The sequence below is a fragment of the Bolinopsis microptera genome, chromosome 9, assembly GCF_026151205.1.
Source record: "Bolinopsis microptera isolate Bmic1 chromosome 9, MBARI_Bmic_1.0, whole genome shotgun sequence".
In the NCBI taxonomy this organism is placed as follows: domain Eukaryota; kingdom Metazoa; phylum Ctenophora; class Tentaculata; order Lobata; family Bolinopsidae; genus Bolinopsis; species Bolinopsis microptera.
The window spans coordinates 9,696,879-9,719,831 of NC_087080.1; the positions used below are offsets into that span (position 1 = coordinate 9,696,879).

The 22,953-nt window shown below is 40.1% G+C and overlaps 2 protein-coding genes and 1 long non-coding RNA gene across 3 annotated transcripts in view; 2 read left to right on the plus strand and 1 right to left on the minus strand.

Moving 5' to 3' along the window:
- LOC134820871 (uncharacterized) overlaps positions 1-22,953 on the plus strand; it is a 1,079,557-nt gene that overhangs the window by 539,661 nt on the left and 516,943 nt on the right. The gene's annotated exons all lie outside the window — the stretch shown is intronic.
- The window catches only part of LOC134820887 (uncharacterized), a 507,687-nt gene that overhangs the window by 138,315 nt on the left and 346,419 nt on the right, over positions 1-22,953 (minus strand). The gene's annotated exons all lie outside the window — the stretch shown is intronic.
- LOC134820690 (ribonucleoside-diphosphate reductase small chain-like) lies at positions 133-22,615 on the plus strand. Its single transcript, XM_063831219.1, has 8 exons — positions 133-1,783; positions 1,937-2,078; positions 2,208-2,347; positions 2,615-2,734; positions 3,198-3,385; positions 3,501-3,660; positions 21,437-21,547; positions 21,656-22,615. The coding sequence occupies exons 1-8, from the start codon at positions 1,709-1,711 to the stop codon at positions 21,812-21,814; spliced, it is 1,095 nt and encodes a 364-aa protein (XP_063687289.1). The 5' UTR covers positions 133-1,708; the 3' UTR covers positions 21,815-22,615.

A 22,953-nucleotide genomic window follows, 5' to 3' on the forward strand; every position in this document is an offset into this window, starting at 1 on the left:
TGTTAAGCCGCGCATTGCGGAAAGCCGAACGATTTAATCAGTTGAAAGAATCGAGCGACTGTAAGAGAATAATCTACGGCGCTCCGCAATCGTTTCACTATCGCTGCTCGATCGTTCTGTTGTACATTGTCTATGGCATAATTATCTTATTTATTTATCCGTTCGTTGGACTTTGTTGCTCTTTCCTAGTTTGGCAATATCCGGCGTTCTAAACATTGCTGGCAAGCTTTAAAGTTATCGATGTGAATTCATAGATCTTCATGTAGCTATGGCCTAAGATTCGCAGCCTCCAACAATTAGTAATCCTTTCTAATCCCTGTCACAGGTTCCCTTCTTAGTTATAAAGCAGTAGGATCTGTAACAGACTTGTAACCTTTTGTGGCATCTATACAACAGTCGGAAATCAAGCACTATTTAAAGCATTCATAGCTTGACGGGGGCTGTAAAATTAGTACGAGTTTTGTGTTTCTCGCAATTAGCTGCTCCCCTTCTTGTGAGGTATAACTATACAAGTCAATTATCCCAATTTTAAATAATTGCTCTCCAGCGTGAAGCAGATCTTTCACACCTGCATCCTCCTGCTTTAATTGTTGGGTCTTCTGAAATGTCAATATATCTTAAGCCACAGGCTGTAAAATCACCCTTGACGGCCATCTCATCGGCCTTGAATCAATCTTTGACTTCTTCAGTTAAATAGCATTTCATCAACAAATAAATCGTTTTCTTTCTTTGGGAGCAAGCCGTCAAAAGGTGTTATTGTAGTGGCACATTGCCTACAGGTCAAACCGCTGGAAGGCATGGTGGAATTATAATCCCGGATAATATGACAAAATGTTTCAATTTTCTCCTTAGATCATCTAAAACTTGAGTTATGGTGAATTTGAGCATCACCCTCGTGTTCTTCGTCTTCTGATAAACACGTCAAGTAGTATTTCAGTTGAACTATATGGAAAGGTCATTCAAAGGTATATACAATAAATAAATCAAGTGGTGCAATTGACAAAGCACAATCATAAATCATGAGCAATGAATCTATCCCTCGTAGCTCTTCTCCTCAGAGATCAGGTTGAAGAACACGTTGAATATAGTTCAGTTCTATAGAGTATGGTATCCGAAACATATTTTGATTTTGACCGAAAAAATAATAAAAATGATACCCCCTACCCATTTTGCCCATTTATTCCGCAACTTTTATTCAGATGGGGCTAGCTCTCTCCTCCACTGATAACTGAATTAGTTATGAAGGAAACTTTGAAACGTGAAAGCAACAAACATCGTATTATTGGTAGTACCCCTTACTGCATGTGGCCCTCTGTTCACTCAACTTGTTCATCTCTCACGTTAATTTATCAGCATCAACCTCACTTATTTGTAGTTTATATTCAGTTGATGGGTATCAAGTTTGATAAATCAACTAAAGTTTAAATTAGGACATTATGATGACAGCTGCATCGGGCCAGATGAGGGCTCCAGGAGGAGCGCCCCACTCAGCACCCTTCCAGACACTGTCTTTACCACAATACCACACACTGTGCTGCAGTGATAAATAATCTTTGATACGAAATTGGACATTGGAATCGTTTAGTAGTAAAATTATTACCTGACTATTTCTTTAATCTTTATTTTTCATGTCAGACTAGGTCAATACTATTCATTATTTAATATTGTTCTTATCAAACATCTTGTTTCAAGACAATTGATAAAAGCCATGGCATCCACCGATCAAAGATACCTGGACATCGGAAGTTTAAAGATTGATGAAGAGCTTGACACAGCAAATAAGGTTTGATTTGTTCGTGGTTAAATTATTTTATACAGCTTTTCTGCCCTAAAAACTCTCGATACAAATCGATAAAAGCTTACGGCAAGATAGAAAAATTGGGGAATGTAATTAGGGCATTGTGAAATGTGAAACTAACAATATAAATCATTTCAGTTCAAGAAGGATGAGCTAATCGACAACAACAAAGCCAGTTTCGACCCCTCAATTGAGCCCCTGTTAAAAGATAACCCCAGGAGATTTGTTATCTTGCCTATTGAATACCCCGATATCTGGCAAATGTACAAGAAAGCTGAAGGTAAGAAATACCTTAATAAGAATAATATATATTTCATTTTACACGCTGTTATTCTAAATATGTACAACCATCCATAATGATATTGTAATTAAATACATTTCCTGATTTCTAAAACCTCACAACTCTCAGCCTCGTTCTGGACAGCAGAAGAGGTGGACCTAAGTAAGGACATGTCGGACTGGGAGACCCTAAAAAAGGACGAGAAACATTTCCTCTCTCACGTGTTGGCTTTCTTCGCTGCAAGTGACGGCATCGTCAACGAAAACCTGGTAAGAATGCAACTATATATCTATCATATCACATCATTAATTTCTCTATTTCGTCAGAAAATTAGGCAGATGGGCCACGATGATATGTCAATTCTCATCCTGTTTCGCTATTAATGATTATAACAGTGCCCCCTCCGGCCTCCCCAATATAGTATTAAATAACTAAATATATTATGCATGGTCTAGCTGTCTTGCTATAATCTTGACTGTGTCATCACAACAGTATCTACGTTTATCTCTGCTTATGTTAACATTACTCTCCACCAGGTAGAGAACTTCTCAGTGGAGGTCCAAGTAACGGAGGCCAGATGTTTCTACGGTTTCCAAGTGGCGATTGAAAACGTTCACTCTGAAATGTACAGTCTGCTGATTGACACGTATATCAAGGTAAGTTAGTAAGACCAGTGTGGTAGTAACTGTTACAATTATTTAGTGCTTTACTAGTAGAAGTGGCAGTGTTTAGTTTGGGAACGTAATATTGTAAGAGGGATGAACCGTGATGTGTTAAGACTTAAAATCCAACGTAATGCAGCACAGCGCCACGTAATGCAGCACACAGCGCCGCGTAATGCAGCACATAGTGACCCGTAATGCAGCACAGCGCCACGTAATGCAGCACAGCGCCGCGTAATGCAGCACATAGTGACTCGTAATGCAGCACAGCGCCACGTAATGTAGCACAGGGTGACCTGTAATCAACTAAATGTTTGTCAGGCAGTCCTCTAGAACAATCGATATTACACCTTTAATATAGGGAGTATATTATATCACGACTTAATGTAATGAAATTACTCAAATTGATAAACTTAGTTATCTACGTATTCATTTCCCTAATGCCATTTACTTACAGGACGCAGCAGAAAAAGATGAACTCTTTAACGCAATAGAGACGCTACCGTGTGTAAAGCAGAAGGCTGAGTGGGCCTTCAAGTGGATGCACTCTGACCGTCCTTTCCCTGAACGAGTTATTGCATTTGCTAGTGTTGAGGGAATTTTCTTCAGTGGCTCTTTTGCTTCCATCTTCTGGCTCAAAAAGAGGTACTTTTCATGCTGTAAACAATTTTTCTGTCGTGAAATGGTTTTTCATTTACGGTTCGATTTACCGTGCAATTTTAATTATTTGAAAAGTTTTAACAATGTTCCATGTTTTCAGAGGACTCATGCCCGGACTTACATTCTCCAACGAGTTGATCTCCCGCGACGAGGGGCTCCACTGTGACTTCGCGTGCCTTATGTTCAAACACATCGTCCAGAAATGCAGCCCTGCTATAGTCAAGCAGATCGTCATGGAAGCTGTCGTGATCGAACAAGAGGTAATGGTGATTATCACAGATACGAACATAATTTAATAGTAGTCATTGGTCCACTCTACACCTAGATAGTTCAGAAGACTTGATTGAATTCAAAAAGTACCCCGCTCGATATTGTGAAGTCCGACTATATTATTCCCGCACTCTGATGAGTCGCTCAGTTTAATATTATAACTTAGTTGCTATCTGTCAACAGGATTATTACACTCAATTTGTAAAGGATGAATTTCCCGCCAGTTCTCAACCGAACAAAGCAGGTTGCATATATCGGTCTCCCTCGAACAGAAGGACTTTCGACAAATCTGTTCCAAATGAAAAGTTCGAAAATAGAGTGTTTTAGTGAATAACTTAGAATATATTTTTGATTTTCTCAAGATCTGACAAATAGATTTTCTTTAAACTTTCCAGATAGTTACATAGCTATATGACGGATAATGTGTGAGAGTTTGGGAGAATTTTTATATGTTAAACTTGAGATATGACTTCAAACACAAGAAAATATCTCCAAATTGGCGGTTTCTAGAGGAACGCAAGCACATATTTCGAGATCCTACTGATCAATTTTCTTTAAACTTTCCAGATAGTTGTATGGCTATGAGACAGATAATCTGAGCAAGTTTGGGCGAATTTCTATGTGCCAAACTTGAGATATGACTTCAAACTCATGAAAACATCTCAAATTGGCGGTTTCTAGCGAAATGCAGGAAACATATTTCGAGATCCTACAAATAGATTTTCTTTAAACTTTCCAGATAGTTGTATGACTATAAGACGAATGATCTGTGTGATTTTGGTCGAGTTTCTATGTGCCGAACTTGAGATATGACTTCAAACACAAGAAAATATCTCCAAATTGGCGGTTTCTACTTACTTACTTTGTTACTTTGTAGGGTTTCATAGAATCCTCTATCGGGCCATCGAAAAAGTCGACCCCCGGACAGTGTAGAAACTGTTTTATCACCACTCCAATCAAGCAAGGAGTTTCCATTCCGACGGCTGTATCCTGGAGCTGGAGGCTCGTCCGGAAATGACTTCACAAAGTTCGTTAAAGCTGCTTTGAATTGCATAGGATCCTCGATGGTGTGCATATGTGTTGGGATTACATTCCATAATCGAGTGACTGCAAATGAGTTGTCATGTAGTGCTTGATTACGTTGACTGCTGGACTTAGCTATACTGGGCACAACTGCTTTTTGACCATGTCTGAGAGTCACCGAGAACTGGATACCAATATCATTAGGGCACTTGCAATGCAGAACTTTCCACATGTTGATGATTAAATACCGTTCTCTTCTTCTTTGCAATGACATCAGATCTAGGGCCTTTAATCTCTGCCAGTAGTTGAGGTGCTGGGTGCCATCTATTTTCGATGTAAACGTACGCTGAATCCCTTCTAGCTGTTGGATGTCCTTGTTCTTAGAGCAATTCCACAGAGGACAGCAATACTCCAGATGGCTTCTAACGAGAGACTTGTACAGAGTCATCATGGTGGCTTTGTCTCTCGTTTTGAACGCACTTAGCACCCAAGAAGCAACTTTTCCTGCGCGTTCAGCTATCCTGTTCTAGCGGAATGCAGGCACATATTTCGAGATCCTACTGATAAATTTTCTTTAAACTTTCCAGATAGTTGTATAACTATGAGACAGATATTCTGTGCGATTTTGGGCAACCTTATATGTGCCAAACCTGAGATATGACTTTTAACACAAGAAAATATCTCCAAATTGGCGGTTTCTAGCGGAATGCAGGCACATATTTCGAGATCCTATTGATAAATTTTCTTTAAGCTTTCCAGATAGTTGTATGGCTATGAGACGGATAATCTGTGTGATTTTGGTCGAGTTTCTATGTGCCAAACCTGAGATATGACTTCAAACACAAGAAAATATCTCCGAATTGGCGGTTTTTAGCGGAACAAAGGCATATATTTGGAGATCTAAATGATAGAATTTTTAAAAACTTTCCAGATAGTTACATGGCTATAGGAGGAGGAGGAGGAGAAGGAGGACTGAGGAGGGGGAGGAGGACTGAGGAAGACTGAGGAGGAGGAGGAGGTGGACTCAGAAGGAGGAGGACTGAGGAGGAGGAGGAAGTGGAGGATGTGGAGGAGATGGACTCGGGAGGACTCAGGAGGAGGAGGACTGACTGAGGAGGAGGAGGAAGAGGAGGATGAGGATGAGGAAGACTGAGGAGGAGGACTGAGGAGGAGGAGGAGGAAGAGGAGTAGGACTGACGAGGACTGAGGAGGAGGATTGATGAGAAGGAGGGGGAGGAGAAGGAGGAGGACTGGAAGAGGAGGACTGAGGTGGGAAAGGAGGAGGAAGAGGAGGACTGAAGAAGAGGAGGAGGACGAGGAGAATGAGGAGGACTGAGGAGGAGGAGGAGGAGGAGGAGGAGGACTGACGAGGAGGACTGATGAGGAGGAGAAGGACTGACGATGAGGAGGACTGAGGAGGAGGAGGAGGAAGAGGAGGAAGAGGAGGAGAAGGAAGACTGAGGAGGACTGAGGAGGAGGAAGAAGAGAAGGAGGAGGAGGAGGACTGATGAGGAGGAGGAGAAGGATTGACGAGGAGGAGGAGGACTGAGGAGGAGGAGGATGATGACTGAGGAGGAGGAAGACTGAGGAGGAGGACTGAGAAGGAGGAGGAAGAGGAGGAGGAGTAGGAGGGGCATGAGGGAGACTGAGGTGGGAAAGGAGGAGGAAGAGGAGGACTGAAGAAGAGGAGGAGGACGAGGAGAATGAGGAGGACCGAGGAGGAGGAGAAGGAGGAGGAGGAGGACTGACGAGGAGGACTGATGAGGAGGAGAAGGACTGACGATGAGGAGGACTGAGGAGGAGGAGGAGGAAGAGGAGGAAGAGGAGGAGAAGGAAGACTGAGGAGGACTGAGGAGGAGGAAGAAGAGAAGGAGGAGGAGGAGGACTGATGAGGAGGAGGAGAAGGATTGACGAGGAGGAGGAGGACTGAGGAGGAGGAGGATGATGACTGAGGAGGAGGAAGACTGAGGAGGAGGACTGAGAAGGAGGAGGAAGAGGAGGAGGAGTAGGAGGGGCATGAGGGAGAGGAGGAGGAGGAGGAGGAGGAGGAGGAGGAGGAGGAGGAGGAGGAGGAGGAGGAGGAGGAGGAGGAGGAGGAGGAGGAGGAGGAGGGGGAGGAGGAGGAGGAGGAGGAGGAGGAGGAGGAGGAGGAGGAGGAGGAGGAAGAGGAGGAAGCATCTAAATGTTATTTCCATTTTTTCATAACATTTTTGTTCCGTTTTTGTCCGTTTTATTATGTTTTTGTTCGCCCTACTTTTTGTCCATTTTGAAAATAAAGGGTACCGAACGGACAAAACGGACACAAAACATGATCCCCTTTCCAGATAGTTGTATGGCTATGAGACAGATAATCAAGAGGAAGAGGAGCATGAGGATGAGGAGAAAGACTTAGGAGGAGTACTGATGAGAAGGAGAAGGAGGAGGAGGACTGAGGAGAAGAAGGAGGAAGAGGAGGAGGAGGAGGACTGAGGTGGAGGAGGAGGAGGAGGAAGAGGAGGAGGAGGAGGAGGAGGAGGAAGAGGAGGAAGAGGAGGATAAGGACTGACGAGGAGGAGGAGTACTGAGGAGGAGGAGGATGATGACTGAGGAGGAGGAGGACTGAGGAGGAGGAGGAGGAGGACTAAGGAAGACTGAGGAGGAGGAGGAAGTGTAGGAGAAGGTAGACTCAGAAGGAGGAGGAGGACTGAAGAGGACGAGGAAGTGGAGGAGATGGAGGAGGAAGAGGACTCACGAGAGTGTGGACTCAGGAGGAGGAGGAATCAGGAGGACTCAGATGGAGGATGACTCAGGAGGACTCAGGAGGAGGACTCAGAAGGAAGGGGAGGATGAGGACACAGGAGGAGGAGAAGGAGGACTGAGGAGGACTGAGGAGGAGGAGGAAGAGAAGGAGGAGGAGGAGGAGGACTGATGAGGAGGAGGAGAAGGACTGACGAGGAGGAGGAGGACCGAGGAGGAGGAGGAGGATGATGACTGAGGAGGAGGAAGACTGAGGAGGAGGACTGGCAAGGAGGAGGAAGAGGAGGAAGAGGAGGAGGAGGAGGAGGGACATGAGGGAGAGGAGGAGAAGGAGGAGGAGGAGGAGGAGGAAGCATATAAATGTTATTTCCATTTTTCCCTTTTTCCATAACATCTTTGTTCCGTTTTTGTCCGTTTTATTCTGTTTTTGTTCGCCCTACATTTTGTCCGTTTTGAAAATAAAGGGTACCGAACGGACAGAAACGGACACAAAACGTGATCCCCCTTTCCAGATAATTGTAGGGCTATGAGACAGATAATCAAGAGGAAGAAGAGGATGAGGAGGACTGAAGAGGAGAATGAGGAGGAAGAGGACTGAGGAGGAGGAGGAGTAGGACTGAGGAGGAGAAGGAGGAGGAAGACTGAGGAGGAGAAGGAGAAGGAGGACTGAGGAGGAGAAGGAGGAAGAGGAATGGGGGACTGTTATAGCCATACAAATATCTGGAAAGTTTAAAGAAAATTTATCAGTAGGATCTCGAAATATGTGCCTGCGTTCCGCTAGAAACCGCCATTTTGAGATATTTTCTTGTGTTTGAAGTCATATCTCAGGTTTGGCACATAGAAATTCGCCCAAAATCGCACAGAATATCTGTCTCATAGCCATACAACTATCTGGAAAGTTTAAAGAAAATCTATCAGTAGGATCTCAAAATAATCGACTTTCGTCAAATATCGTTCCGAAACCGCCAATTTGAGATGTTTTCATGAGTTTGAAGTCATATCTCAAGTTTGGCACATAGAAATTCGCCCAAACTTGCTCAGATTATCTGTCTCATAGCCATACAACTATCTGGAAAATTTAAAGAAAATTTATCAGTAGGATCTTGAAATATGTGCTTGCGTTCCGCTAGAACGCGCCAATTTGAGATATTTTCTTGTGTTTGAAGTCATATCTCAGGTTTGGCACATAGAAATTTGCCCAAACTTGCTCAGATTATCTGTCTCATAGTCATACAACTATCTGGAAATTTTAAAGAAAATTTATCAGTAGGATCTCGAAATATGTGCCTGCGTTCCGCTAGAAACCGCCATTTTGAGATATTTTCTTGTGTTTGAAGTCATATCTCAGGTTTGGCACATAGAAATTCGCCAAAAATCGCACAGAATATCCGTCTCATAGCCATACAACTATCTGGAAAGTTTAAAGAAAATCTATCAGTAGGATCTCAAAATAATCGACTTTCGTCAAATATCGTTCCGAAACCGCCAATTTGAGATGTTTTCATGAGTTTGAAGTCATATCTCAGGTTTAGCACATAGAAATTCTCCCAAAATCGCACAGAATATCCGTCTCACAGCCATACAACTATCTGGAAAGTTTAAAGAAAATTTATCAGTAGGATCTTGAAATATGTGCCTGCGTTCCGCTAGAACGCGCCAATTTGAGATATTTTCTTGTGTTTGAAGTCATATCTCAGGTTTGGCACATAGAAATTTGCCCAAAATCGCACAGAATATCCGTCTCATAGCCATACAACTATCTGGAAAGTTTAAAGAAAATCTATCAGTAGGATCTCAAAATAATCAAATTTCGTCAAATATCGTTCCGAAACCGCCAATTTGAGATGTTTTCATGAGTTTGAAGTCATATCTCAAGTTTGGCACATAGAAATTCGCCCAAACTTGCTCAGATTATCTGTCTCATAGCCATGCAACTATCTGGAAAATTTAAAGAAAATTTATCAGTAGGATCTCGAAATATGTGCCTGCGTTCCGCTAGAACGCGCCAATTTGAGATATTTTCTTGTGTTTGAAGTCATATCTCAGGTTTGGCACATAGAAATTCGCCCAAAATCGCACAAAATATCTGTCTCACAGCAATACAACTATCTGGAAAGTTTAAAGAAAATTTATCAGTAGGATCTCGAAATATGTGCCTGCGTTCCGCTAGAAACCGCCATTTTGAGATATTTTCTTGTGTTTGAAGTCATATCTCAGGTTTGGCACATAGAAATTTGCCCAAAATCGCACAAAATATCTGTCTCACAGCCATACAACTATCTGGAAAGTTTAAAGAAAATTTATCAGTAGGATCTCGAAATATGTGCCTGCGTTCCGCTAGAAACCGCCATTTTGAGATATTTTCTTGTGTTTGAAGTCATATCTCAGGTTTGGCACATAGAAATTCGCCCAAAACCCCACAGAATATCCGTCTCACAGCCATACAACTATCTGGAAAGTTTAAAGAAAATTTATCAGTAGGATCTTGAAATATGTGCCTGCGTTCCGCTAGAACGCGCCAATTTGAGATATTTTCTTGTGTTTGAAGTCATATCTCAGGTTTGGCACATAGAAATTTGCCCAAAATCGCACAAAATATCTGTCTCACAGCCATACAACTATCTGGAAAGTTTAAAGAAAATTTATCAGTAGGATCTCGAAATATGTGCCTGCGTTCCGCTAGAAACCGCCATTTTGAGATATTTTCTTGTGTTTGAAGTCATATCTCAGGTTTGGCACATAGAAATTCGCCCAAAACCCCACAGAATATCCGTCTCACAGCCATACAACTATCTGGAAAGTTTAAAGAAAATTTATCAGTAGGATCTCGAAATATGTGCCTGCGTTCCGCTAGAAACCGCCATTTTGAGATATTTTCTTGTGTTTGAAGTCATATCTCAGGTTTGGCACATAGAAATTCGCCCAAAATCGCACAGAATATCCGTCTCATAGCCATACAACTATCTGGACAGTTTAAAGAAAATCTATCAGTAGGATCTCAAAATAATCGACTTTCGTCAAATATCGTTCCGAAACCGCCAATTTGAGATGTTTTCATGAGTTTGAAGTCATATCTCAGGTTTGGCACATAGAAATTCGCCCAAAATCGCACAAAATATCCGTCTCACAGCCGTACAACTATCTGGAAAGTTTAAAGAAAATTTATCAGTAGGATCTCGAAATATGTGCCTGCGTTCCGCTAGAAACCGCCATTTTGAGATATTTTCTTGTGTTTGAAGTCATATCTCAGGTTTGGCACATAGAAATTTGCCCAAAATCGCACAAAATATCTGTCTCACAGCCATACAACTATCTGGAAAGTTTAAAGAAAATTTATCAGTAGGATCTCGAAATATGTGCCTGTGTTCCGCTAGAAACCGCCATTTTGAGATATTTTCTTGTGTTTGAAGTCATATCTCAGGTTTGGCACATAGACATTTGCCCAAAATCGCACAGAATATCCGTCTCACAGCCATACAACTGTTTGCAAAGTTTAAAGAAAATTTATCAGTAGGATCTTGAAATATGTGCCTGCGTTCCGCTAGAACGCGCCAATTTGAGATATTTTCTTGTGTTTGAAGTCATATCTCAAGTTTGGCACATAGAAATTCGCCCAAAATCGCACAGAATATCCGTCTCATAGCCATACAACTATCTAGAAAGTTTAAAGAAAATCTATCAGTAGGATCTCAAAATAATCGACTTTCGTCAAATATCGTTCCGAAACCGCCAATTTGGGATGTTTTCATGAGTTTGAAGTCATATCTCAGGTTTGGCACATAGAAATTCGCCCAAAATCGCACAAAATATTCGTCTCACAGCCGTACAACTATCTGGAAAGTTTAAAGAAAATGTATCAGTAGGATCTCGAAATATGTGCCTGCGTTTCGCTAGAAACCGCCATTTTGAGATATTTTCTTGTGTTTGAAGTCATATCTCAGGTTTGGCACATAGAAATTCGCCCAAAATCGCACAAAATATCCGTCTCACAGCCATACAACTATCTGGAAAGTTTAAAGAAAATTTATCAGTAGGATCTTGAAATATGTGCCTGCGTTCCGCTAGAACGCGCCAATTTGAGATATTTTCTTGTGTTTGAAGTCATATCTCAGGTTTGGCACATAGAAATTTGCCCAAAATCGCACAGAATATCCGTCTCATAGCCATACAACTATCTGGAAAGTTTAAAGAAAATCTATCAGTAGGATCTCAAAATAATCAAATTTCGTCAAATATCGTTCCGAAACCGCCAATTTGAGATGTTTTCATGAGTTTGAAGTCATATCTCAAGTTTGGCACATAGAAATTCGCCCAAACATGCTCAGATTATCTGTCTCATAGCCATGCAACTATCTGGAAAATTTGAAGAAAATTTATCAGTAGGATCTCGAAATATGTGCCTGCGTTCCGCTAAAACGCGCCAATTTGAGATATTTTCTTGTGTTTGAAGTCATATCTCAGGTTTGGCACATAGAAATTCGCCCAAAATCGCACAAAATATCTGTCTCACAGCCATACAACTATCTGGAAAGTTTAAAGAAAATTTATCAGTAGGATCTCGAAATATGTGCCTGCGTTCCGCTAGAAACCGCCATTTTGAGATATTTTCTTGTGTTTGAAGTCATATCTCAGGTTTGGCACATAGAAATTTGCCCAAAATCGCACAAAATATCTGTCTCACAGCCATACAACTATCTGGAAAGTTTTAAAAAATTTATCAGTAGGATCTCGAAATATGTGCCTGTGTTCCGCTAGAAACCGCCATTTTGAGATATTTTCTTGTGTTTGAAGTCATATCTCAGGTTTGGCACATAGACATTTGCCCAAAATCGCACAGAATATCCGTCTCATAGCCATACAACTATCTGGAAAGTTTAAAGAAAATTTATCAGTAGGATCTCGAAATATGTGCCTGCGTTCCGCTAGAAACCGCCATTTTGAGATATTTTCTTGTGTTTGAAGTCATATCTCAGGTTTGGCACATAGAAATTCGCCCAAAACCCCACAGAATATCCGTCTCACAGCCATACAACTATCTGGAAAGTTTAAAGAAAATTTATCAGTAGGATCTTGAAATATGTGCCTGCGTTCCGCTAGAACGCGCCAATTTGAGATATTTTCTTGTGTTTGAAGTCATATCTCAGGTTTGGCACATAGAAATTCGCCCAAAATCGCACAGAATATCCGTCTCATAGCCATACAACTATCTGGAAAGTTTAAAGAAAATCTATCAGTAGGATCTCAAAATAATCGACTTTCGTCAAATATCGTTCCGAAACCGCCAATTTGAGATGTTTTCATGAGTTTGAAGTCATATCTCAGGTTTGGCACATAGAAATTCGCCCAAAATCGCACAAAATATCCGTCTCACAGCCGTACAACTATCTGGAAAGTTTAAAGAAAATCTATCAGTAGGATCTTGAAATATGTGCCTGCGTTCCGCTAGAACGCGCCAATTTGAGATATTTTCTTGTGTTTGAAGTCATATCTCAGGTTTGGCACATAGAAATTTGCCCAAAATCGCACAGAATATCCGTCTCACAGCCATACAACTATCTGGAAAGTTTAAAGAAAATTTATCAGTAGGATCTCGAAATATGTGCCTGCGTTCCGCTAGAAACCGCCATTTTGAGATATTTTCTTGTGTTTGAAGTCATATCTCAGGTTTGGCACATAGAAATTTGCCCAAAATCGCACAGAATATCCGTCTCATAGCCATACAACTATCTGGAAAGTTTAAAGAAAATTTATCAGTAGGATCTCGAAATATGTGCCTGCGTTCCGCTAGAAACCGCCATTTTGAGACATTTTCTTGTGTTTGAAGTCATATCTCAGGTTTGGCACATAGAAATTCGCCCAAAATCGCACAGAATATCCGTCTCACAACCATACAACTATCTGGAAAGTTTAAAGAAAATTTATCAGTAGGATCTTGAAATATGTGCCTGCGTTCCGCTAGAACGCGCCAATTTGAGATATTTTCTTGTGTTTGAAGTCATATCTCAGGTTTGGCACATAGAAATTTGCCCAAAATCGCACAGAATATCCGTCTCACAGCCATACAACTATCTGGAAAGTTTAAAGAAAATTTATCAGTAGGATCTCGAAATATGTGCCTGCGTTCCGCTAGAAACCGCCATTTTGAGATATTTTCTTGTGTTTGAAGTCATATCTCAGGTTTGGCACATAGAAATTTGCCCAAAATCGCACAGAATATCCGTCTCATAGCCATACAACTATCTGGAAAGTTTAAAGAAAATCTATCAGTAGGATCTCAAAATAATCAAATTTCGTCAAATATCGTTCCGAAACCGCCAATTTGAGATGTTTTCATGAGTTTGAAGTCATATCTCAAGTTTGGCACATAGAAATTCGCCCAAACATGCTCAGATTATCTGTCTCATAGCCATGCAACTATCTGGAAAATTTGAAGAAAATTTATCAGTAGGATCTCGAAATATGTGCCTGCGTTCCGCTAGAAACCGCCATTTTGAGATATTTTCTTGTGTTTGAAGTCATATCTCAGGTTTGGCACATAGAAATTCGCCCAAAACCCCACAGAATATCCGTCTCACAGCCATACAACTATCTGGAAAGTTTAAAGAAAATTTATCAGTAGGATCTCGAAATATGTGCCTGCGTTCCGCTAGAAACCGCCATTTTGAGATATTTTCTTGTGTTTGAAGTCATATCTCAGGTTTGGCACATAGAAATTCGCCCAAAATCGCACAGAATATCCGTCTCATAGCCATACAACTATCTGGACAGTTTAAAGAAAATCTATCAGTAGGATCTCAAAATAATCGACTTTCGTCAAATATCGTTCCGAAACCGCCAATTTGAGATGTTTTCATGAGTTTGAAGTCATATCTCAGGTTTGGCACATAGAAATTCGCCCAAAATCGCACAAAATATCCGTCTCACAGCCGTACAACTATCTGGAAAGTTTAAAGAAAATTTATCAGTAGGATCTCGAAATATGTGCCTGCGTTCCGCTAGAAACCGCCATTTTGAGATATTTTCTTGTGTTTGAAGTCATATCTCAGGTTTGGCACATAGAAATTTGCCCAAAATCGCACAAAATATCTGTCTCACAGCCATACAACTATCTGGAAAGTTTAAAGAAAATTTATCAGTAGGATCTCGAAATATGTGCCTGTGTTCCGCTAGAAACCGCCATTTTGAGATATTTTCTTGTGTTTGAAGTCATATCTCAGGTTTGGCACATAGACATTTGCCCAAAATCGCACAGAATATCCGTCTCACAGCCATACAACTGTTTGCAAAGTTTAAAGAAAATTTATCAGTAGGATCTTGAAATATGTGCCTGCGTTCCGCTAGAACACGCCAATTTGAGATATTTTCTTGTGTTTGAAGTCATATCTCAAGTTTGGCACATAGAAATTCGCCCAAAATCGCACAGAATATCCGTCTCATAGCCATACAACTATCTAGAAAGTTTAAAGAAAATCTATCAGTAGGATCTCAAAATAATCGACTTTCGTCAAATATCGTTCCGAAACCGCCAATTTGAGATGTTTTCATGAGTTTGAAGTCATATCTCAGGTTTGGCACATAGAAATTCGCCCAAAATCGCACAAAATATTCGTCTCACAGCCGTACAACTATCTGGAAAGTTTAAAGAAAATGTATCAGTAGGATCTCGAAATATGTGCCTGCGTTTCGCTAGAAACCGCCATTTTGAGATATTTTCTTGTGTTTGAAGTCATATCTCAGGTTTGGCACATAGAAATTCGCCCAAAATCGCACAAAATATCCGTCTCACAGCCATACAACTATCTGGAAAGTTTAAAGAAAATTTATCAGTAGGATCTTGAAATATGTGCCTGCGTTCCGCTAGAACGCGCCAATTTGAGATATTTTCTTGTGTTTGAAGTCATATCTCAGGTTTGGCACATAGAAATTTGCCCAAAATCGCACAGAATATCCGTCTCATAGCCATACAACTATCTGGAAAGTTTAAAGAAAATCTATCAGTAGGATCTCAAAATAATCAAATTTCGTCAAATATCGTTCCGAAACCGCCAATTTGAGATGTTTTCATGAGTTTGAAGTCATATCTCAAGTTTGGCACATAGAAATTCGCCCAAACATGCTCAGATTATCTGTCTCATAGCCATGCAACTATCTGGAAAATTTGAAGAAAATTTATCAGTAGGATCTCGAAATATGTGCCTGCGTTCCGCTAAAACGCGCCAATTTGAGATATTTTCTTGTGTTTGAAGTCATATCTCAGGTTTGGCACATAGAAATTCGCCCAAAATCGCACAAAATATCTGTCTCACAGCCATACAACTATCTGGAAAGTTTAAAGAAAATTTATCAGTAGGATCTCGAAATATGTGCCTGCGTTCCGCTAGAAACCGCCATTTTGAGATATTTTCTTGTGTTTGAAGTCATATCTCAGGTTTGGCACATAGAAATTTGCCCAAAATCGCACAAAATATCTGTCTCACAGCCATACAACTATCTGGAAAGTTTAAAAAAAATTTATCAGTAGGATCTCGAAATATGTGCCTGTGTTCCGCTAGAAACCGCCATTTTGAGATATTTTCTTGTGTTTGAAGTCATATCTCAGGTTTGGCACATAGACATTTGCCCAAAATCGCACAGAATATCCGTCTCATAGCCATACAACTATCTGGAAAGTTTAAAGAAAATTTATCAGTAGGATCTCGAAATATGTGCCTGCGTTCCGCTAGAAACCGCCATTTTGAGATATTTTCTTGTGTTTGAAGTCATATCTCAGGTTTGGCACATAGAAATTCGCCCAAAACCCCACAGAATATCCGTCTCACAGCCATACAACTATCTGGAAAGTTTAAAGAAAATTTATCAGTAGGATCTTGAAATATGTGCCTGCGTTCCGCTAGAACGCGCCAATTTGAGATATTTTCTTGTGTTTGAAGTCATATCTCAGGTTTGGCACATAGAAATTCGCCCAAAATCGCACAGAATATCCGTCTCATAGCCATACAACTATCTGGAAAGTTTAAAGAAAATCTATCAGTAGGATCTCAAAATAATCGACTTTCGTCAAATATCGTTCCGAAACCGCCAATTTGAGATGTTTTCATGAGTTTGAAGTCATATCTCAGGTTTGGCACATAGAAATTCGCCCAAAATCGCACAAAATATCCGTCTCACAGCCGTACAACTATCTGGAAAGTTTAAAGAAAATCTATCAGTAGGATCTTGAAATATGTGCCTGCGTTCCGCTAGAACGCGCCAATTTGAGATATTTTCTTGTGTTTGAAGTCATATCTCAGGTTTGGCACATAGAAATTTGCCCAAAATCGCACAGAATATCCGTCTCACAGCCATACAACTATCTGGAAAGTTTAAAGAAAATTTATCAGTAGGATCTCGAAATATGTGCCTGCGTTCCGCTAGAAACCGCCATTTTGAGATATTTTCTTGTGTTTGAAGTCATATCTCAGGTTTGGCACATAGAAATTTGCCCAAAATCGCACAGAATATCCGTCTCATAGCCATACAACTATCTGGAAAGTTTAAAGAAAATTTATCAGTAGGATCTCGAAATATGTGCCTGCGTTCCGCTAGAAACCGCCATTTTGAGACATTTTCTTGTGTTTGAAGTCATATCTCAGGTTTGGCACATAGAAATTCGCCCAAAATCGCACAGAATATCCGTCTCACAACCATACAACTATCTGGAAAGTTTAAAGAAAATTTATCAGTAGGATCTTGAAATATGTGCCTGCGTTCCGCTAGAACGCGCCAATTTGAGATATTTTCTTGTGTTTGAAGTCATATCTCAGGTTTGGCACATAGAAATTTGCCCAAAATCGCACAGAATATCCGTCTCACAGCCATACAACTATCTGGAAAGTTTAAAGAAAATTTATCAGTAGGATCTCGAAATATGTGCCTGCGTTCCGCTAGAAACCGCCATTTTGAGATATTTTCTTGTGTTTGAAGTCATATCTCAGGTTTGGCACATAGAAATTTGCCCAAAATCGCACAGAATATCCGTCTCATAGCCATACAACTATCTGGAAAGTTTAAAGAAAATCTATCAGTAGGATCTCAAAATAATCAAATTTCGTCAAATATCGTTCCGAAACCGCCAATTTGAGATGTTTTCATGAGTTTGAAGTCATATCTCAAGTTTGGCACATAGAAATTCGCCCAAACATGCTCAGATTATCTGTCTCATAGCCATGCAACTATCTGGAAAATTTGAAGAAAATTTATCAGTAGGATCTCGAAATATGTGCCTGCGTTCCGCTAAAACGCGCCAATTTGAGATATTTTCTTGTGTTTGAAGTCATATCTCAGGTTTGGCACATAGAAATTCGCCCAAAATCGCACAAAATATCTGTCTCACAGCCATACAACTATCTGGAAAGTTTAAAGAAAATTTATCAGTAGGATCTCGAAATATGTGCCTGCGTTCCGCTAGAAACCGCCATTTTGAGATATTTTCTTGTGTTTGAAGTCATATCTCAGGTTTGGCACATAGAAATTTGCCCAAAATCGCACAAAATATCTGTCTCACAGCCATACAACTATCTGGAAAGTTTTAAAAAAATCTATCAGTAGGATCTCGAAATATGTGCCTGTGTTCCGCTAGAAACCGCCATTTTGAGATATTTTCTTGTGTTTGAAGTCATATCTCAGGTTTGGCACATAGACATTTGCCCAAAATCGCACAGAATATCCGTCTCATAGCCATACAACTATCTGGAAAGTTTAAAGAAAATTTATCAGTAGGATCTCGAAATATGTGCCTGCGTTCCGCTAGAAACCGCCATTTTGAGATATTTTCTTGTGTTTGAAGTCATATCTCAGGTTTGGCACATAGAAATTCGCCCAAAACCCCACAGAATATCCGTCTCACAGCCATACAACTATCTGGAAAGTTTAAAGAAAATTTATCAGTAGGATCTTGAAATATGTGCCTGCGTTCCGCTAGAACGCGCCAATTTGAGATATTTTCTTGTGTTTGAAGTCATATCTCAGGTTTGGCACATAGAAATTCGCCCAAAATCGCACAAAATATCCGTCTCACAGCCGTACAACTATCTGGAAAGTTTAAAGAAAATCTATCAGTAGGATCTTGAAATATGTGCCTGCGTTCCGCTAGAACGCGCCAATTTGAGATATTTTCTTGTGTTTGAAGTCATATCTCAGGTTTGGCACATAGAAATTTGCCCAAAATCGCACAGAATATCCGTCTCACAGCCATACAACTATCTGGAAAGTTTAAAGAAAATTTATCAGTAGGATCTCAAAATAATCGACTTTCGTCAAATATCGTTCCGAAACCGCCAATTTGAGATGTTTTCATGAGTTTGAAGTCATATCTCAGGTTTGGCACATAGAAATTCGCCCAAAATCGCACAAAATATCCGTCTCACAGCCGTACAACTATCTGGAAAGTTTAAAGAAAATCTATCAGTAGGATCTTGAAATATGTGCCTGCGTTCCGCTAGAACGCGCCAATTTGAGATATTTTCTTGTGTTTGAAGTCATATCTCAGGTTTGGCACATAGAAATTTGCCCAAAATCGCACAGAATATCCGTCTCACAGCCATACAACTATCTGGAAAGTTTAAAGAAAATTTATCAGTAGGATCTCGAAATATGTGCCTGCGTTCCGCTAGAAACCGCCATTTTGAGATATTTTCTTGTGTTTGAAGTCATATCTCAGGTTTGGCACATAGAAATTTGCCCAAAATCGCACAGAATATCCGTCTCATAGCCATACAACTATCTGGAAAGTTTAAAGAAAATTTATCAGTAGGATCTCGAAATATGTGCCTGCGTTCCGCTAGAAACCGCCATTTTGAGACATTTTCTTGTGTTTGAAGTCATATCTCAGGTTTGGCACATAGAAATTCGCCCAAAATCGCACAGAATATCCGTCTCACAACCATACAACTATCTGGAAAGTTTAAAGAAAATTTATCAGTAGGATCTTGAAATATGTGCCTGCGTTCCGCTAGAACGCGCCAATTTGAGATATTTTCTTGTGTTTGAAGTCATATCTCAGGTTTGGCACATAGAAATTTGCCCAAAATCGCACAGAATATCCGTCTCACAGCCATACAACTATCTGGAAAGTTTAAAGAAAATTTATCAGTAGGATCTCGAAATATGTGCCTGCGTTCCGCTAGAAACCGCCATTTTGAGATATTTTCTTGTGTTTGAAGTCATATCTCAGGTTTGGCACATAGAAATTCGCCCAAAACCCCACAGAATATCCGTCTCACAGCCATACAACTATCTGGAAAGTTTAAAGAAAATTTATCAGTAGGATCTTGAAATATGTGCCTGCGTTCCGCTAGAACGCGCCAATTTGAGATATTTTCTTGTGTTTGAAGTCATATCTCAGGTTTGGCACATAGAAATTCGCCCAAAATCGCACAAAATATCCGTCTCACAGCCGTACAACTATCTGGAAAGTTTAAAGAAAATCTATCAGTAGGATCTTGAAATATGTGCCTGCGTTCCGCTAGAACGCGCCAATTTGAGATATTTTCTTGTGTTTGAAGTCATATCTCAGGTTTGGCACATAGAAATTTGCCCAAAATCGCACAGAATATCCGTCTCACAGCCATACAACTATCTGGAAAGTTTAAAGAAAATTTATCAGTAGGATCTCAAAATAATCGACTTTCGTCAAATATCGTTCCGAAACCGCCAATTTGAGATGTTTTCATGAGTTTGAAGTCATATCTCAGGTTTGGCACATAGAAATTCGCCCAAAATCGCACAAAATATCCGTCTCACAGCCGTACAACTATCTGGAAAGTTTAAAGAAAATCTATCAGTAGGATCTTGAAATATGTGCCTGCGTTCCGCTAGAACGCGCCAATTTGAGATATTTTCTTGTGTTTGAAGTCATATCTCAGGTTTGGCACATAGAAATTTGCCCAAAATCGCACAGAATATCCGTCTCACAGCCATACAACTATCTGGAAAGTTTAAAGAAAATTTATCAGTAGGATCTCGAAATATGTGCCTGCGTTCCGCTAGAAACCGCCATTTTGAGATATTTTCTTGTGTTTGAAGTCATATCTCAGGTTTGGCACATAGAAATTTGCCCAAAATCGCACAGAATATCCGTCTCATAGCCATACAACTATCTGGAAAGTTTAAAGAAAATTTATCAGTAGGATCTCGAAATATGTGCCTGCGTTCCGCTAGAAACCGCCATTTTGAGACATTTTCTTGTGTTTGAAGTCATATCTCAGGTTTGGCACATAGAAATTCGCCCAAAATCGCACAGAATATCCGTCTCACAACCATACAACTATCTGGAAAGTTTAAAGAAAATTTATCAGTAGGATCTTGAAATATGTGCCTGCGTTCCGCTAGAACGCGCCAATTTGAGATATTTTCTTGTGTTTGAAGTCATATCTCAGGTTTGGCACATAGAAATTTGCCCAAAATCGCACAGAATATCCGTCTCACAGCCATACAACTATCTGGAAAGTTTAAAGAAAATTTATCAGTAGGATCTCGAAATATGTGCCTGCGTTCCGCTAGAAACCGCCATTTTGAGATATTTTCTTGTGTTTGAAGTCATATCTCAGGTTTGGCACATAGAAATTTGCCCAAAATCGCACAGAATATCCGTCTCATAGCCATACAACTATCTGGAAAGTTTAAAGAAAATTTATCAGTAGGATCTCAAGATAATTGACTTTCGTCAAATATTGTTCCGCGGAACAAATGGAACAGAAAGTCCAACTCCCCTCGAACTGAATTTTACACAATGACCGCTGACGCCAAACATAATTCACAGAGCGCGCTTTCTTTTATCCGATGCGCGCGCCCAAATTTTGTTTTGGCGCCAAGCTACAAGGCGGGCCTGCCCGGGCAAGTCCGGTTTGTGTACAAACTTAATGACCTTCCTCGAACAGCGTTACGTCACAGTGTAGTAGTGGCGGGAAGTTTAAACGTACTCTAAATGTACACGTCTTTACTTCTGCTCATGACATTTAACATTTTCAGTTCCTGACGGATGCTCTACCATGTGCCTTAATTGGAATGAACAATGGTTTAATGAAAACTTACATAGAATTCGTAGCTGATAGGCTGATGGTAGCTTTGGGACAACCTAAGGTGCGTACTTACATTTGTTATTGCTTGTAAAACTAAATTTTAGTAAAATTAGAGCGAAACGTGACAGCTGAAAATCAATTTCTATTTCTAATAATCCACAATTTTCAGATCTACCTGTCAGAAAACCCATTCCCATTCATGGAGAACATTTCCCTAGAAGGAAAGACGAACTTCTTCGAAAAGAGAGTCTCAGAATACCAGAAAAGTGGAGTCATGACCAACAACACCGGAGATCGACACACTTTCTGTATTGATGAAGATTTCTAGAGTCTAACTGATTAATTAGTTTTTAATTGACCATTCCCCATTACCTCCCGATCTGTCAGATTTGATAAAAATGTAGGTTTAATTAACCCGTAAATACCTTGAATCAGGCGACAGAACAACAAACAAGGATTTCGCCGTTTTGAGAATATTATGATGAACTTTTATAAACTGTAATTTTTAATCCCCCCTTGGCCTTGATCATCTGGATTCCATTAAATTTGTGGGTTAATCTCAATGAGGGTTATAAGGTAGCGGGCAGCCAATTAACGGCATAATTACCATTCTGTAGCCCCACTTTAGCTTGCAGGGGCGGCATTCTTACAAAGACCATGATCATCGGATCCGCAATACCGTGTAAATAAGTTATATTTCCCAGAACTGCTTCTTTGACTACTGGTCATAGAATTGATCGTAGTTGTTGATTGTTTGTGTTTATTTTTGCTGATAACTATTAGAAAGACCCTCTTCTAACTGGTAAAATGTAAATGTATTATTATTACATCACTGTTTCAAGGTGAATATGTGAATGATTCGTGACCCCTTTTTATTATGCGGGAAAAGCTGGAGTCCGCTGTTTTTAGTTCCAACTGCACTGCCTTCAAAATATCTTTGGCTGAACTTATATTAGATCTTACTTATCACAATTCAAGTTATCCATTTGGGCTGAGTGAATAGCTAGAGTCTATCACTAAATATTCGAATTTTGAAGGCAGTTCAGAAAACTTATTTAAATTTGTTACATTCTTACAGTTAGGTATGATATTTGAAATATTAAAGTATTATGTTGTACATTTCAAACCAAATTAACCTGTATTTCTTATCCTCGGCTTAGGCCATTATCCTTATCGCACCATGAAAACTCAGAAACATTTCCCAGCTCCAGCTAACAAATCTTCAAACACACCCCACTTCTCACATCCCCACTTTCACATTCCTACTTCTCACATCCCCACTTTCACATCCCCACTTTCACATCCCCACTTCTCACATCCCCACTTTCACATTCCTACTTCTCACATCCCCACTTTCACATTCCTACTTCTCAGGAATGTAAGAGAATTCACAAGTGCCAGGTAGAGTCAGGTGCGGTGCTGCTATAGATAGTGTAATAATACAACTAATATTACAACTTTAGAAAT

Excerpts from the sequence above, each read along its gene's own strand:
- LOC134820690 (XM_063831219.1), top strand. The coding sequence starts at position 1,709 with ATGGCATCCACCGATCAAAGATACCTGGACATCGGAAGTTTAAAGATT. Across the intron at positions 1,784-1,936 it reads AGCTTGACACAGCAAATAAG|TTCAAGAAGGATGAGCTAAT; the intron begins GTTTGATTTGTT and ends AAATCATTTCAG. Across the intron at positions 21,548-21,655 it reads TAGCTTTGGGACAACCTAAG|ATCTACCTGTCAGAAAACCC; the intron begins GTGCGTACTTAC and ends CACAATTTTCAG.